This window comes from Neolamprologus multifasciatus, chromosome 3 (genome assembly GCF_963576455.1).
Source record: "Neolamprologus multifasciatus chromosome 3, fNeoMul1.2, whole genome shotgun sequence".
Lineage (NCBI taxonomy): Eukaryota > Metazoa > Chordata > Actinopteri > Cichliformes > Cichlidae > Neolamprologus > Neolamprologus multifasciatus.
In genome coordinates, this window is record NC_140441.1 from 45,752,680 (window position 1) to 45,766,361 (window position 13,682).

At 41.8% G+C, this 13,682-nt stretch overlaps 2 protein-coding genes across 5 annotated transcripts in view; one reads left to right on the forward strand and one right to left on the reverse strand.

Moving 5' to 3' along the window:
- The window catches only part of LOC146523568 (protein NLRC3-like), a 78,774-nt gene extending 72,927 nt beyond the window's left edge, over positions 1-5,847 (forward strand). For both annotated transcript variants that reach the window (XM_085151389.1, XM_085151395.1), the window contains exons 6-7: positions 4,493-4,666; positions 5,323-5,847. In XM_085151389.1, the coding sequence (XP_085007515.1) occupies positions 4,493-4,666; positions 5,323-5,332 (184 nt within the window). In that variant the 3' untranslated portion in view covers positions 5,333-5,847. The remainder of the gene's footprint in view (positions 1-4,492; positions 4,667-5,322) is intronic.
- Positions 5,848-10,399: 4,552 nt separating this feature from the next.
- Positions 10,400-13,682, reverse strand: part of map4k2 (mitogen-activated protein kinase kinase kinase kinase 2) — a 41,287-nt gene continuing 38,004 nt past the window's right edge. For all 3 annotated transcript variants that reach the window (XM_085151364.1, XM_085151356.1, XM_085151347.1), the window contains 6 exons: positions 13,105-13,282; positions 12,945-13,016; positions 12,783-12,869; positions 12,630-12,700; positions 12,479-12,534; positions 10,400-11,713 (listed from right to left, as the gene is read on the reverse strand). In XM_085151364.1, the coding sequence (XP_085007490.1) occupies positions 11,626-11,713; positions 12,479-12,534; positions 12,630-12,700; positions 12,783-12,869; positions 12,945-13,016; positions 13,105-13,282 (552 nt within the window). In that variant the 3' untranslated portion in view covers positions 10,400-11,625. The remainder of the gene's footprint in view (positions 11,714-12,478; positions 12,535-12,629; positions 12,701-12,782; positions 12,870-12,944; positions 13,017-13,104; positions 13,283-13,682) is intronic.

The window sequence follows — 13,682 nt, forward strand, 5'->3', positions numbered from 1 at the left end:
GCTCCATCAGTCAGTGAAGATGAAGTCAGTGCTGATGAGGCTGTAGAGTGTGTGAGGGATGTGAATGAGGATGATGAAGATCTGATGATAGCAGATAAAAACAGGCTGCAGAGACTTTGAGCCATACAGGGCACACAGTGTGTGTACAGAACAGCTGAAATCATTATGGAGGCCTCACTGGAATATGGAAGCATCACAGTACAGCTTCAGTGAACCATTAAAGTCTCTGATATGAGATGAGAAATGAAGCAACCAGAGCTTTTCAATGAGTGGAAATCCACGGTGACTGTGAGCTGCTGCTACAGCCTCCAGATTATCCAGCAGCTCATCCTGCTCAACATTTTCTCACCAACTTTAATGTTTTTTACTCTGTCTACCTGTCACATCATTTGAGCAGGAAACAAATATGCTCATGTTTTTACAATGTCTCTCTTGAAGATGTAAGAAGATCACATGGTGCTTTTTATTATTGTGTTGGTTTGTTTCCTGTCTCTTGGATGGAGCCCAGCTGTGCGTGGCCCCTGGGCCTGTGGTCAGAGTGTGTGCTGGATAATCCGGCCCAGGATGAGGCCAAACTGACATGGGATGAAATGTCTGTCACATAATTGAGCTTAGTGTAGTTTCATTTCTGCACAATTTAAAAACAACCAAAACTTTGTTCTGTCTTTTCTATGTTATACTGTAGACTTTCTTTGATACTGTGTCCAAAAGGAGCAGCTTTTACTTTGAAGGGGAGGCGTCTCTGTTTCCTCTTCAGGTTGGATGATGGAAGCAAATTAGTGTAGCGCTTCAGCAAAAAGAGCAGCTTTTACTTTGAAGGGGAGGCGTCTCTGTTTCCTCTTCAGGTTGGATGATGGAAGCAAATTAGTGTAGCGCTTCAGCAAATTAGTGTTCAGCCTGCTTCCCTCAGGGAAGCAGGCTGAACATGTTGAAACCAGGGTGGAAGCTGTCCTTGATAATGTTTGCTGCTCTGCTGAGGCAGCGGGAGGAATAAATGTCCATCAGAGAGGGGAGAGGGCAGCCGATAATCTTTTGTGCTGTCCTGACCACACTCTGAAGCCTCGCTCCATCTGGCTTGGTGCAGCTGCCGTACCATACCGTGATGCAGTAGGTTAGCAGGCTCTCAATGGACGAGCGGTTGAAGGTCAGCAGCAGATTCGAGTTCAGCTTATACTTCCTGAGGACTCTCAGGAAGTGCAGCCGCTGTTGGGCCTTCTTGACGACCACTGAGATGTTGTCTGTCCAGTAGATGTCAGCAGAGATGAGGACACCAAGGAACCGGAAGGTGTGGACCCTCTCCACCCGCTCCCCGTTGATGTAAAGGGGGGCCAAGTCAGTGCTGTGTCTCCTGAAGTCAACAATGAGGTCTTTGGTTTTCTTAGTGTTCAGTGCAAGGTTGCTTTCTGAACACCAGGCTGCCAGCTTCAGGACTTCCTCTCTGTAGTCTCCCTTTGAGATGAGTCCGACTACCTTGGTGTCATCAGCAAACTTGATGATGAGATTGTTGTTGTGGGTCGGACTGCAGTCGTGGGTGTAGAGAGAATACAGGAGGGGGCTCAGCACACAGCCCTGTGGGGAGGCGGTGCTCAGTGTGCGAGGGGAGGAGAGATGGGGGCGGAGCCTCACAGTCTAGGGCCGGTTTGTGAGAAAGTCCTTTATCCAGGCGCATGTGGGGGGGGCAAGAGTGACAAGTTTGGTGATGAGGATGTCCGGGATGATTGTATTAAAGGCTGAGCTGTAGTCCACGAAGAGCATTCGGACGTAGCTCTGCCGCTGCTCTAGGTGACTCAGCACAGCGTGGACGACTGTGGCGATGGCGTCTTCTGTGGATCTGATTGCACGGTATGCAAACTGGTGGGGGTCGAATTCTGGGGGGAGGTAATCCTTGATGTGCTGAAGGACTAGTCTCTCAAAGCATTTCATGATTACCGGTGTGAGGGCCACAGGGCGGTAATCATTCAGGCTGGAGATGGAAGACTTCGTCAGCACTGGGATGATTGTGGCTGATTTTAGACAGGATGGGATGGCTGCCTGATCCAGTGAGAGGTTGAAGAGTCTGGTGAAGATGAGGGTGAGCTGGTGTGCGCATGTGTAACACTAATGTATTTCAAATACTCTAAGATCAAAAGGTACTTCACCCAAATTTGATGCAAAAGAGCTCAATGATTTGGACCAGTAGGTTCGGCTACATACAGGAGAGGCAAACTGAATGACACTCAGGCAACTGTGAGTTTTGAAAAATGCCGGCTTTGTATTTTTTTCACCCAGAAAACAAAAGAAAAGAAAATATGACAAACATACAAAACATTACGAATAAAATTGTCTCTTTTTGGTACCAGTATTTTTCTCAGTGACAACCCTGTGGCACAATCACAGTAATCACTTTAAAAAAAAGAAAAGAAACCTTGCCTGGGTGCACCCTTCTAGATGTACAAAGTTCATGTTCAAAATGAACCACAATATAAATTATTAAGTTCCAAATGGCAACATTTATTTGCAACTTCATAGACTTTGTTAACAAATTGCAACAACCATTAAGCTGGAAAAGTTGATCCAACCGCCCACACCCACTTCCCTTCCTATTTGTGGGATGTATAGAGTCCATAAAAAGTCTTTAAAATAAACCATCTGTAAGTCCAGGGGGATGTGTGTGAAAAAGGGGAACAGCAAGTTAAAAATGGCATGGTGTGTTTTTGTTTTGTTGCAGCTGGCCTAGCACACTCTGCTGTGCATCACAGAATAAAGTCAATTGGTCCATCAACGGGGTTGGCTCACCATCGATTACAGGATCCGTTGCAATGCATCAAAAGGAAGATACAAAGGGAAACAAAAAAACCTGACCTGTCAACGACAGTGTTATAGGACATATTAAGTTCTCATATAATCACAGTTCAAAGTCCTATCACCTAAAATGTATTATTTGCAATGTTACCCATGTTACAAATTGAAAATAAACAGTAAAACACATGATCTGTGCATTTGCTTCAAATTCTGTTTTTCAATAAATTGAATAAAGTTTTCCACAAAATATTTTTAAACAATTATCCAATAAACACTGGAACATTTTGCTTGCAAAGAACTCATGAAAAGCGCAGATAAACAATGAACTATTAAAATATTTTGCTCACCTATCTCAGAAAAGAAAGGCGGAGCAGTGCGAGATGGCGCAGGAATGATGAAATGGCGTCGTCTCTAACCCCCGACCTTCGTCGACCAAACAATGTAAAAGGAACCAGCTAGTTACTTGTCTTAGCAGTACACATACAATAAAACGATCATTCATAAACAGCGAGTGCTAACTCTCCCGTTTATATTACTTTTTTTCATACCTCGTTTCAGTAAATCGCTGTGTCTTTTCCTCGCTAGCGTGCTCATGGAGGATTCGCGAGAGAGAGGAAAAGCCTGTGCTCTCTCAGACGGAGATGGCAGGCAGGGCCCTGCACCACGTTTCAGCAGCTCATTGGCTTAGAGCAACTCACATCTACACCAGAGCAGTTAACTCTTTAACCGCTGCACCTGTGGCTTATTCACTATAAACAGAGTGTAACTGCTAAGATTCTTTTTTTCATTTTGGCATATTTTATCCAAGCCATCCTTAAATATGGGTTACACATGCTCTTAGTACTTTGCCAGTTACTCCTATACTCCATACTGATCCACACTGAGGATTTTCATGGTAAAGTCTGTTTTCTTCTTCTCTGGTTTAGTCCATTGACTGTAGCAGAACAATCTTCACATTTCAAACAGTGATACTCAACGTATGGCCCGCGGCCCACACGCAGCCTGCCCACCTTTCCTGATTCAGAGAGAGGGGACCCTGATTAACTGTGTAGTGTTCTTCCTCACAGTTCTAAGTATCAGACACAACATTTCATCATATTTCCTCATAACCCTCTTTTGTCTGACCATTTGATCCCATTTGAATTTGCAATAAAGGATCCACTGAGTTTGGTGACAATAATGACAGTAGATGTTTATGTGAAAGTGCTGGAAGCAAATTAGTGTGTGATGTTCTTTCAGTGTTGCACTTTGTAGACGCTCCCTGAGCACTTGTCTCACAGCCAGCTGCACATAGAGACCAGTGTTGTTAGTCCAGGTCAGAAGATGACTTGTTGGAATGAAAATGAGCTTGTAGTTTGTCTGCTTTAATAATGTGACTGGAAAAAGGTGTTGGACGTCAAATATGTCCATTTCTTTCACACTTCACCTTTAAAAGTGAAGCCTTGTGGTTCCTGGAAGGAAAAACACGATTTTTTCAAGTCTTTGTCCTGTTTTTATGATAAATGTACGACTTTAATGTGAAACATTCAGAGTTTTTTCTCTTGTTGTGTTTGTTTGAAGCTGCTTCCTATTGGCTTCAGCTGTTTGGAGTTTCCATTTTCTAAACTTCTCCATTCTGAACCTTCTTCAGCTCTGAACAGATGATGAAACACTGAATGATTTCAAGCTCACACTTTGTCTAATAAACTTACATCTTTCATTCTTTATACAGATTGTGGAACTGTGGTTTGTCAGAGATCAGCTGTGATTATCTGGCAGCGGCACTGAAGTCCAACCCCTCCCATCTGAGAGAGCTGGATGTGGATGGAAACAACCTGAAGGACCCAGATGTGAAGCAGTTGTCTCATCTTCAGCAGAGTCCAGACTACAGATTGGAGACTCTGCTGTAAGTAGAGTGACGGAGTAAGTGGGTGGTGCTGTCAGCAGTATTGTACTAAACACAGTCAGTATGAAACAAAGATCCAGTGTTTCCTGTAAAGCTGCAGCTTCTCAGTGAAGCTGTGAGAGGAGAATGGTGACAGGCTTCAGGATTGGACACAAACACTTCCTGTTTCTGACCTTTATGGTCACCATAGTAACGGCTGCTGTCAACAGCCAATCAGCTCTCTGAACAAAGCAGCACGCAGACCAATGACTGCATTCATTTCCAAGTTTAAAGCAGTGAAGAACACAGTCTGTAGGTGAGGAAGAATTTAGTGAGAGCAGATGTTTGGATGAAATTCCTCCAGTTAACAGCTGGAACTGTCCATCTGGATTGTTGGGCTTGTTGTTGGGGTTCCTACAGAGCTCAGAGTGGACACACCAAGGTTCTTCTAATGAATGAAAGTCCATACTCAAACTAGGAGGTAAAAACATTTTCATCAACTTCAATAAAAATCCAAAGATTAGAAAAGTGAATCAACAATGAGTCCTAGTACAGTCCCAGCACTGAAGTCCCTGCTGCTCTTTATACTGGATGTGCTGTATCACTGACTGACAGCTGATGAAGAGTCTCTGGAAACACTTGTTTATCTCCTCTGCTCTTCCTTCTTCTCTTTGCAGGTGGAGCTGATGATGGTAAACAGGACGGTGTGTGTGCTGAGGGAGGAGGAGCTGTGTCCTGATGATCCAGAGAGGTTGAAGCAGCAGCAGCTTGTGTGTAGAGACGCTCTGACTGGGCCATGTTACTGGGAGGTGGAGAGGAGAGCTTCATCCAGCAGTGACTGACAGAGGAATGAGAAGAAGTGCAGATGACTGTCAGTGCTGCAGAGTGAACTGCTCTGAGAACAGCTGCACTGTCAGACACAATGTAGAGTCCAGCATCATCCCTGTGTGTCCCTCTGGATCTGACAGAGGATCATCAGTGTATCTGGACTGCTCTGCTGCTGCTCTGTCCTTCTACAGTCTCTGCACAGTCTCTGTCTGACTCTGGCTTCAGACCCTCCTGGATCAAACTCACCTGGAAAGACTTTCAAATTCAAATTCAAATTTCTTTTGTCACACACACAACCATACCCAGTATGACATGAGGTGAAATACATGTAGCTGTGCAATGCCCGACCATTAAATGACAGTGGTTTTACACTATTTACAATTTACATGTTATTACAAAATGTACAGGTTTAACTTAGAAATTTACAGTAAAAATGTGCAAATAGCAGAAAGAGATTATAAGGAAGTGTACATGAAGAAAAACCAGAGTGTGTGTGGTGATGTGATGTGTGTGAGAGTCCAGTCTTATAGTGATGTGGTGTGTGTGGGAGAGGTCAGTCCTACACCTGGTTCACGCGGCAATGTATTGCGCCATTTTCGGGGTCCACAAATCAAAACAAACACACCATGTTGGAACGACGACGACAAGAAACATGCTTAAAAGTAGTTAACTACTTAAAGTAGATGCAAACTAACACATTGATAATCGGGCAAATTATTACTTAACGCCAATTTGTGTCCTCCCTGTCTCATTTAATTTATAGTCTTTACATCAACCTTGTCCTTGTATGTTCCAGGTACTGCACTCCCAAAGATTGAATGAACCTGCATTACGGCCATGAGTAATTGTAAGCACCACGGGGAAGGTCGAAGCCGCACACTGAACATGCTGAACATGCTACCTATATAAATCCAAGCAGGAAGCATGTTTTAATCGTGTGATTGGGCCATCTGAACATCCTACCTAAATAAATCCAAGCAAGAAGCATGTTTTAATAATGTGATTGGGTCATCTGAACACACTACCTATATAAATCCAAGCAGGAAGCATGTTTTAATAGTGTGATTGGGTCATCTGAACATGCTACCTATATAAATCCAAGCAGGAAGCATGTTTTAATAGTGTGATTGGGTCATCTGAACATGCTACCTATACGATGGAGCCATTAACCACGTAAGGTAGCATATTCTGATAAGGTAGCACGGATTGATAGACAAGACTATAAATTTACGCTACGGTAGGATGTTCAAATTCAAATTCAAATTCAAATTTTATTTGTCACATACACAGTCATACACAGTACGGTATGCAGTGAAATGCTTAGACAACTGCTCGTGACCTAAAGAAAAAAAAAGAAAAGGCTATGAATAAGATAGGAAATAAATATGAAAATTAAAAAGGGTAAATTTAACTAGGAAGGAATAAAAATTAAAATTAAAGTTAAAAATGAGATAACTGTACAACACAAATTAGAATGAAGGGTAAATTTAACTGGGAAAGAATAAGATAGAATATATAAATTAAAGTTGAAAATAAAATAACTGTACAACAAAATACACAATACACAGTATAGAAATATATAAGAATGTATGAAGAAATATAAATATATATATACACAATAACAGCAGCTGTACAAGTATTAACTGGAAATGAAGAATATAATGTCCAGTGTTGTGCAATCCACATTATTTAGTGTCTTGTGCAGTGCAAATATGCTTAAAGTGATTTAGTGATGAAGTGAAAACAATGTCCAGAATGTCCAGTGTGTGTGTAAGAACTATATGTGTGGGTCAGTACTGTGTGGTGGTGTGATTGAGAGACCATATCGCCTGCGGGAAGAAGCTCCTCCTCAGTCTCTCTGTTGGTCTTCGGGGAGCGGAATCGCTTTCCTGACCTCAACAGAGAGAACAGTCTGTTGTTAGGATGGCTGAGGTCCTTCACGATCTTCCTGGCCTTGGTCCAGCACCGCCTGCTGTAGATTGAGTGCAGGTCAGGGAGCTTGAAGCGGATGGTGCGCTCAGCTGATCGCACAACCCTCTGTAGAGCTCGTGTTTTGACAGAACACCGGTTCTCGTCCCCAACATTTTTCTTTTGTTAAGCTTACTGTTATCAAGGCATGGTAAATGAACAGTAAACCTTACCTGATGACTAATCTTCCCGTTTCCCTCTCATTTATTTGGGTTGTCATGGCAGAAGTATTAAACAATGCCTTTTATTAGAACATAAGCATTTAAATGCAGTAATTGTATTTGAATTAGTTAAATATGAGTGGGCAACTCTGACCATGACAAGACTGCATTTGCTCTAAAAAATTAATAAAAAATTTAGACATATTGTTGTCATTATTTTTACTCTTCAATTTTATGTGTTTTTTCTTTAAGATGGTATCAGAAGTTGCTCCTCCACCATGAAAAAAAACATCTGCATGTATTCTTTCACTACATCCACGATTCTCCTCTGTGGTCTTCCTCATTCATCCTGTTTGGAGCTTAATGTTCAACATCCTCTATCTATTAAAATTACAGAAGGAGAAGAAAGTAATCATCAGAGCAGGAATCATGATAAATGATAAATAGATTACCAGTACATACAAACATAACACTTGCATAATTTCTCTGATAACGCTCCATTGGATGGGTTTATTAACTGTGGGCTGAAATTGTACTACAGTCTGCTGATGAGGAACTTCTTTGAGTGTTGAATAAAATGTCCTCCACAATCTGTATATGAATTGCCATTAAAACCATAGAGATTCTTACTTATAAAGGAAAGAAAAGTGGGACAATGCCCATCAACATATAGTGTATATTTTCTGAAACATTACAAAGATACAGGTAATTCTGGGTTCACCTGAATTACAGATTAGACTGGTGGACAAACATAGATGTTGTGTACAACTGGTGACAGCATCAGTGACAACAAATTAATCAGCAAGGCTGGAAGCAGAATTAGGAGGCGTCAGAGTCAGCGAGGGTCAGAGATCAATGAACAAATTGCCCATCTTCATGGATAATGCATCCTCCTCAAAAGGATTAAAAATTTGGGCCATGAAGAACAGTTCAGGAAACCTATTTTATTGTTTCGTCTGTGAAACTGTATAAATGAAATGTAAATTATGTTAAAGGCAAACACATTTGTAAGCCATAGAAACAGACATGCTTTGCATTATACCTTCAAACATCTGTATAGATTTGATACATTATTTATTAACTGAATTTGCTAACATGTCTTACATAGTGAGAGTATTTCCTTTACTGATGATATTTCAATGATATGTATTTTTTATGACTAAATAATGCTCTATCGAACACCTGGCAATAACAGCAGGTGTGGCAATTTTGTAATTTGTTGTTTAAATTTGATATTATTTTAGGCAGTATATTTTCTTAGCCTTTGTCATACTCATACTTAACCCTCTCAGGCTCAAATTAAGTTTTTGTTGCTAATGCACAAAAGAATACCTGCAGTGGTACTTCTGAGTAAAAAAAAATCATAAAATATGTATGTGGGGTAATCAGGTTGGGTGTGGATCACAGGGTGAAGAGTGGGGGTCACCCAGAGTCAGAATCCAGTGAGATAACTGTGTCACCTCTTACAGATTTCCTGTAATCTGTGCTCAAAGATGAGAAAATATATAGTACAGTACAGTAAATTTGGTAAATTTTAGTATTCATTTTCTGGAAAACCGTACATTTTGGGTGTGGATCACAGGGTAAAAAGTGGAGATAGCCTAGAGTCAGAATCTAGTGAAATATCAGTGTCACCTCTTACAGTTTTTGTGTAATCTGAGCTCAAAGATGAGGATATTAAAAGTACAGTACTGTATATTGGGTAAATTTTACTGTTAATTTTCTCTGAATCGTACAGTAATTTTGGGTGTGGATCACAGGGTGAAAAGTGGAGATGAACCAAAACTGAGAGTGGATTGTGAAGTACAACAGTGTCAGGACACAAAAGACTGCGTTTCTAAGCCAGCCGGCACCCGTACCGTAATATGCATAAGAATAGTGCAACAACATTTTAGGTGCGCCTGGCGGTGCGGCTAGCTTGACGGTGTCTTCGTAAGGGAGGGCTCACTTGACCGCGGTCAAATATGGTGCTGAAGAAACAAACTACAGAGAACTTCGTAAAGAGAGTATTGAGTGCTTTGGCGACGTAAATGGACTGGTTCTTATATAGTACTCAAAGCACTAAACTTGCCTCATTCAGGTGTACGCAAGCACTTTTCTCTGTAAGCACTTTCTGCGTAATGTTCACACACATTTGGAGAGCAACTCTGCGTTGGTATCTTGCCCAGGGATATTTGGCATGCAGACGGGGATTGAAGCACCTTCCTCTACTACCTGAGCAAAGCCACCCCATGTTCGTCTGTGCACAGATTTCTTTCAATACAGTATTATCACAATTGTGCAAAAATACAGGCATGAAAGCTTAAAGTGCGTGATCACAATAAAGGTGACGTTCAGAGACTGACTGAGTGATCTGAGAACTCATCAGCGCTCATCACTGCCTTCACTTACTTGCTGCTATGGGTGCAGGAATAACACAGTTATGCAGTTACTTTCTCAGTCTGCTAGAGCCTCCACTTGAACGCAAGAACCTTCATTTATCTTCTCAAACGGAACTCAAAATGTTTTTTACAAATTGAAGGATTAAGATATAAATTGTAGAAGCATCGATCCACACATTCAAAGAAGAACAACCCAACTAACTCTTCATAAAACTCCAAGAGATATGAAAATCTTTATTTCTGTCTATTCTGTGTTGTTAATAACATCACATCTTCACATAGTAGCAAAAACATATTAAAAAACATTAATCTCAACATGCATACTGTACTTCAAGTTTCTCTCATGGAAAGGCCAGTGTTACTTTTATAGTATCCTTTCCATAAATATCATAAATATCTTTACCCATGTAGTGGAATTATTTTATTTTTTCATTTTAGTTAACAAGTATAATGTGACCACATTCACTTTTTATCAGGACAAGCTACACCACCACGGTGGTTAGCATGCAATAACACTGCCTTGTTCTCAAAGCTTCTTGCTAACTGTACTTTTTTCTGAGATGTTCTCTTTAAGTAAGGATACTGAAAATGTAAGCAGTGTATACGGTCACATCACGTGCTTAAGGTTGTGTTAGCACTGATAATTCCTTCACAGTTCTTTAAAGATGCTGAAGTCATCATATCAGCTGTAAATGCAGTGCTGCTGCTGTCCTTACGCTATACATTCAAGCATCACACTTTCTTACTGACCAGTTTATTTCCACATTTCATGCTCTAGTATGGTGTGACTGAATGAAGTCAGCAAACCAAATTCTGTCCATCTGAGGATGAGAAAAAACTTGCATGAAATGGGAAGAATGAGATGAAGATGGCTCCTATGCTTTACACGTGGCACTGTTTCTGCCATTGTATGCTAATGCTTGAAAGATACATTAAAAGTCTGACACTTCACTCTTCAGCTGGAGCGTCCATCAAGTTTTACATTCCAGGTTTCCTCGTTGGGATTACGACTCAGACGATGATGTGAAAAATTACTTATTACATTAAACCCATAAAATCAACACTGGCAAAAAAGCCGTGCACGTCACAGAGCAGCTTTCTATGGCCGAGCAGCTCCTGCAGGTGTAAGGTGTAGGTGTCACAGCACTTTGGTCCAAAGAGTTTATGTGCAGCATGCAGACAGAAAATGGCTTTACAGAATATGACTGAATGTTGAGACACACACAGTCTGCCTCCTCAGTCTGATCAAGAAGAAAACCTGACTGAGCGCTTCATAACATCAGTATGATGATGTCCCAGAGGCCATGTTCAGGTTATTCTCCCGTCCACACTGAGCGGGCGGATCAGTGGAGTCTGCATTAGCTTTAACAGAAAGGTCTGATTTAAGCCGGTAAGCTGAATAAACAAGAAAAGCTAGAAAGCTTTATCAACTATAACCCCAACGAGGACCTTGACAGGTGTCTTGTGTACAGGTGAAGGCTGGACAGTCAGCAGGATACCTTCCTAACATTTGTCATTCCCAGCATTGAACCATTTCCTGGCACAGCCTCAGTGAAACAGAGCATCGTTTCCACCCCACAGTTACAGACAGGCTGTGCTTTTCTTTGGTAACGCCGTCAAAAGAGAAGCCCCGTGTCCTCTCTCAGTAGCTGCTTTCGTGTCCTGTCAGGATGTACAGGCTGCTCAGTGCTGACGGGTCATCAGTCGGTGTGCTCTGAAGGATGATGTCTCTGCACATTGTCAGCAAATGAGAAGGAGATGAGTTGTAAAGGAAAACCAGAGAAAGGCAGTACTAACCTAAAGCCAGTGCCTCCACCTGCTTCTACTCCTCCCACCTCTAGTACTAACACTACTCTACTGATACTACAACCACTGCAGTTTGACTTTTAATGCTACACACTGATACAGTACTGGAGTTTTACTCCTGTTCCTGCTCATCACCACGCCTACTACTTTTTTAAACTCTATGATAAGTGTGAACATTTACACAACAGCATACAAACAAGTTTAAAGTAGAAAAAAGGAAGCAAAGAGCTGAGAAATACATAAAACATAACACATAGGAAAAAGAAACTAAATCAACTAAATAAAGGTTGGCACAGTTGTATAATAATACTTAGTACTGGCAGCCACCAGCGCTAAGCCTCAGCCTCCCAGTAGACACACCCATTGTACCGATTTAAATCCTATATGTCTTTGTTCTCAGGTTATCACGTTCACAAACTTTGGTGTCCACGCTATTTGCCTGCCAGGCTGACAATGATTTAGATCACAGAAATCCAACAACATTTTTAAGCTGTTATTCCTGGTTTCACAGTGGAAAACTCCAGGTAACTTCCATTATCTTTGCTACTTCCACATGCTACTCTGAAAATCGCTTCCAGGTCTATTAACAATAGTATCAAGAAAAATAATATCCTGATTACTTCTGATGTACTAGGTTTACTAGTTTCTCACAGTGATTGATAACTCTTGTCAGCATACTGTTAACATACCTGTTTGTTCCCAGAACTCTGAACACACGACTGTCATCTGTAATTTCTTGTGTTACCTGCACATAAAGTGAAAATTCACATGTGTAATGACTTAGAACAAATATGATAAGCACATGATACGAGCTCAGCCAACGTTGGATGAGTTCATCACCTCATCTGAATGGAAACTCCTCCCTTTGAGGCCATGCTTCCAGAACGCCAGCACACTATCCTGCAAGCAGACTGACAGAACAGGAGGTGTCACTCAGCTTTCAGGACACACAATAGCTCTCATTCACTCTGTTTGTCACATCATTATTTCTACCTAGTGTTTCAATGGAGAAGTCAAAGACTATTTCTGCAGCCAGCTGTCTGGATGGAAGTCCTTGCAGGTTCACGATCTTTACAGTTCCTGTCCAAATGGTACACAGATTGAGAATGAGCACGAAAGACATTTGAAGGATTCACAATATGCGAGGGGACTTACTTTCCAAGGTGATGAGAACAGTGTCTCGGTCCAGCTGGGTTACCTGCACGGCTCTGAGTGCTCCACTATCTCCTGATGCACGGAAAGAAGGAAGCTTGTTGAAACAAGTTGAAGCTTGAAGCTTCAGGAAGTCAGCAGAGAAATTCAGAAATGGTCCTACCTGGCACTGGAACAGGAGCGCCGTTCAGCTCTATAATATCAAACCTGAGCTGTTGGCCGGTTGGTGGTTTATCATTACTACAGTCTCTCACTCCAACACACAGCTGAGGAAACTCATCTGTTGCCAACACCAGCAGTTCAAATACCGGAAGAGAATCTGGGAGCCTGATGGCGAGTTGCTGTGAAACAGTCACCAAGGAAACAAGAAAAACTAAATAAATTCTCATGATGGTTAAGTGATGCTTGTTAAACCTGAGCTGAACCTGTTCATACAACCTTCCAAAACAGCACAACAGAATTCTTGTATGATTAGTAAATCTAGAGATTAAAGATAAACTGATGCCATCCACCCATCCATCCATCCACCCGTCCGTCCATCCTGCCGTCCATCCATCCACCCACCCATCCATCCATCCGTCCGTCCAGCCGTCCATCCATTCATCCATCCATCCATTCACCCATCCGACTGTCCATCCATCCATCCAGCCGTCCAGCCGTCCATCCATCCATCCATCCACCCACCCATCCATCCATCCGTCCGTCCAGCCGTCCATCCACCCACCCGTCCGTCCATCCATC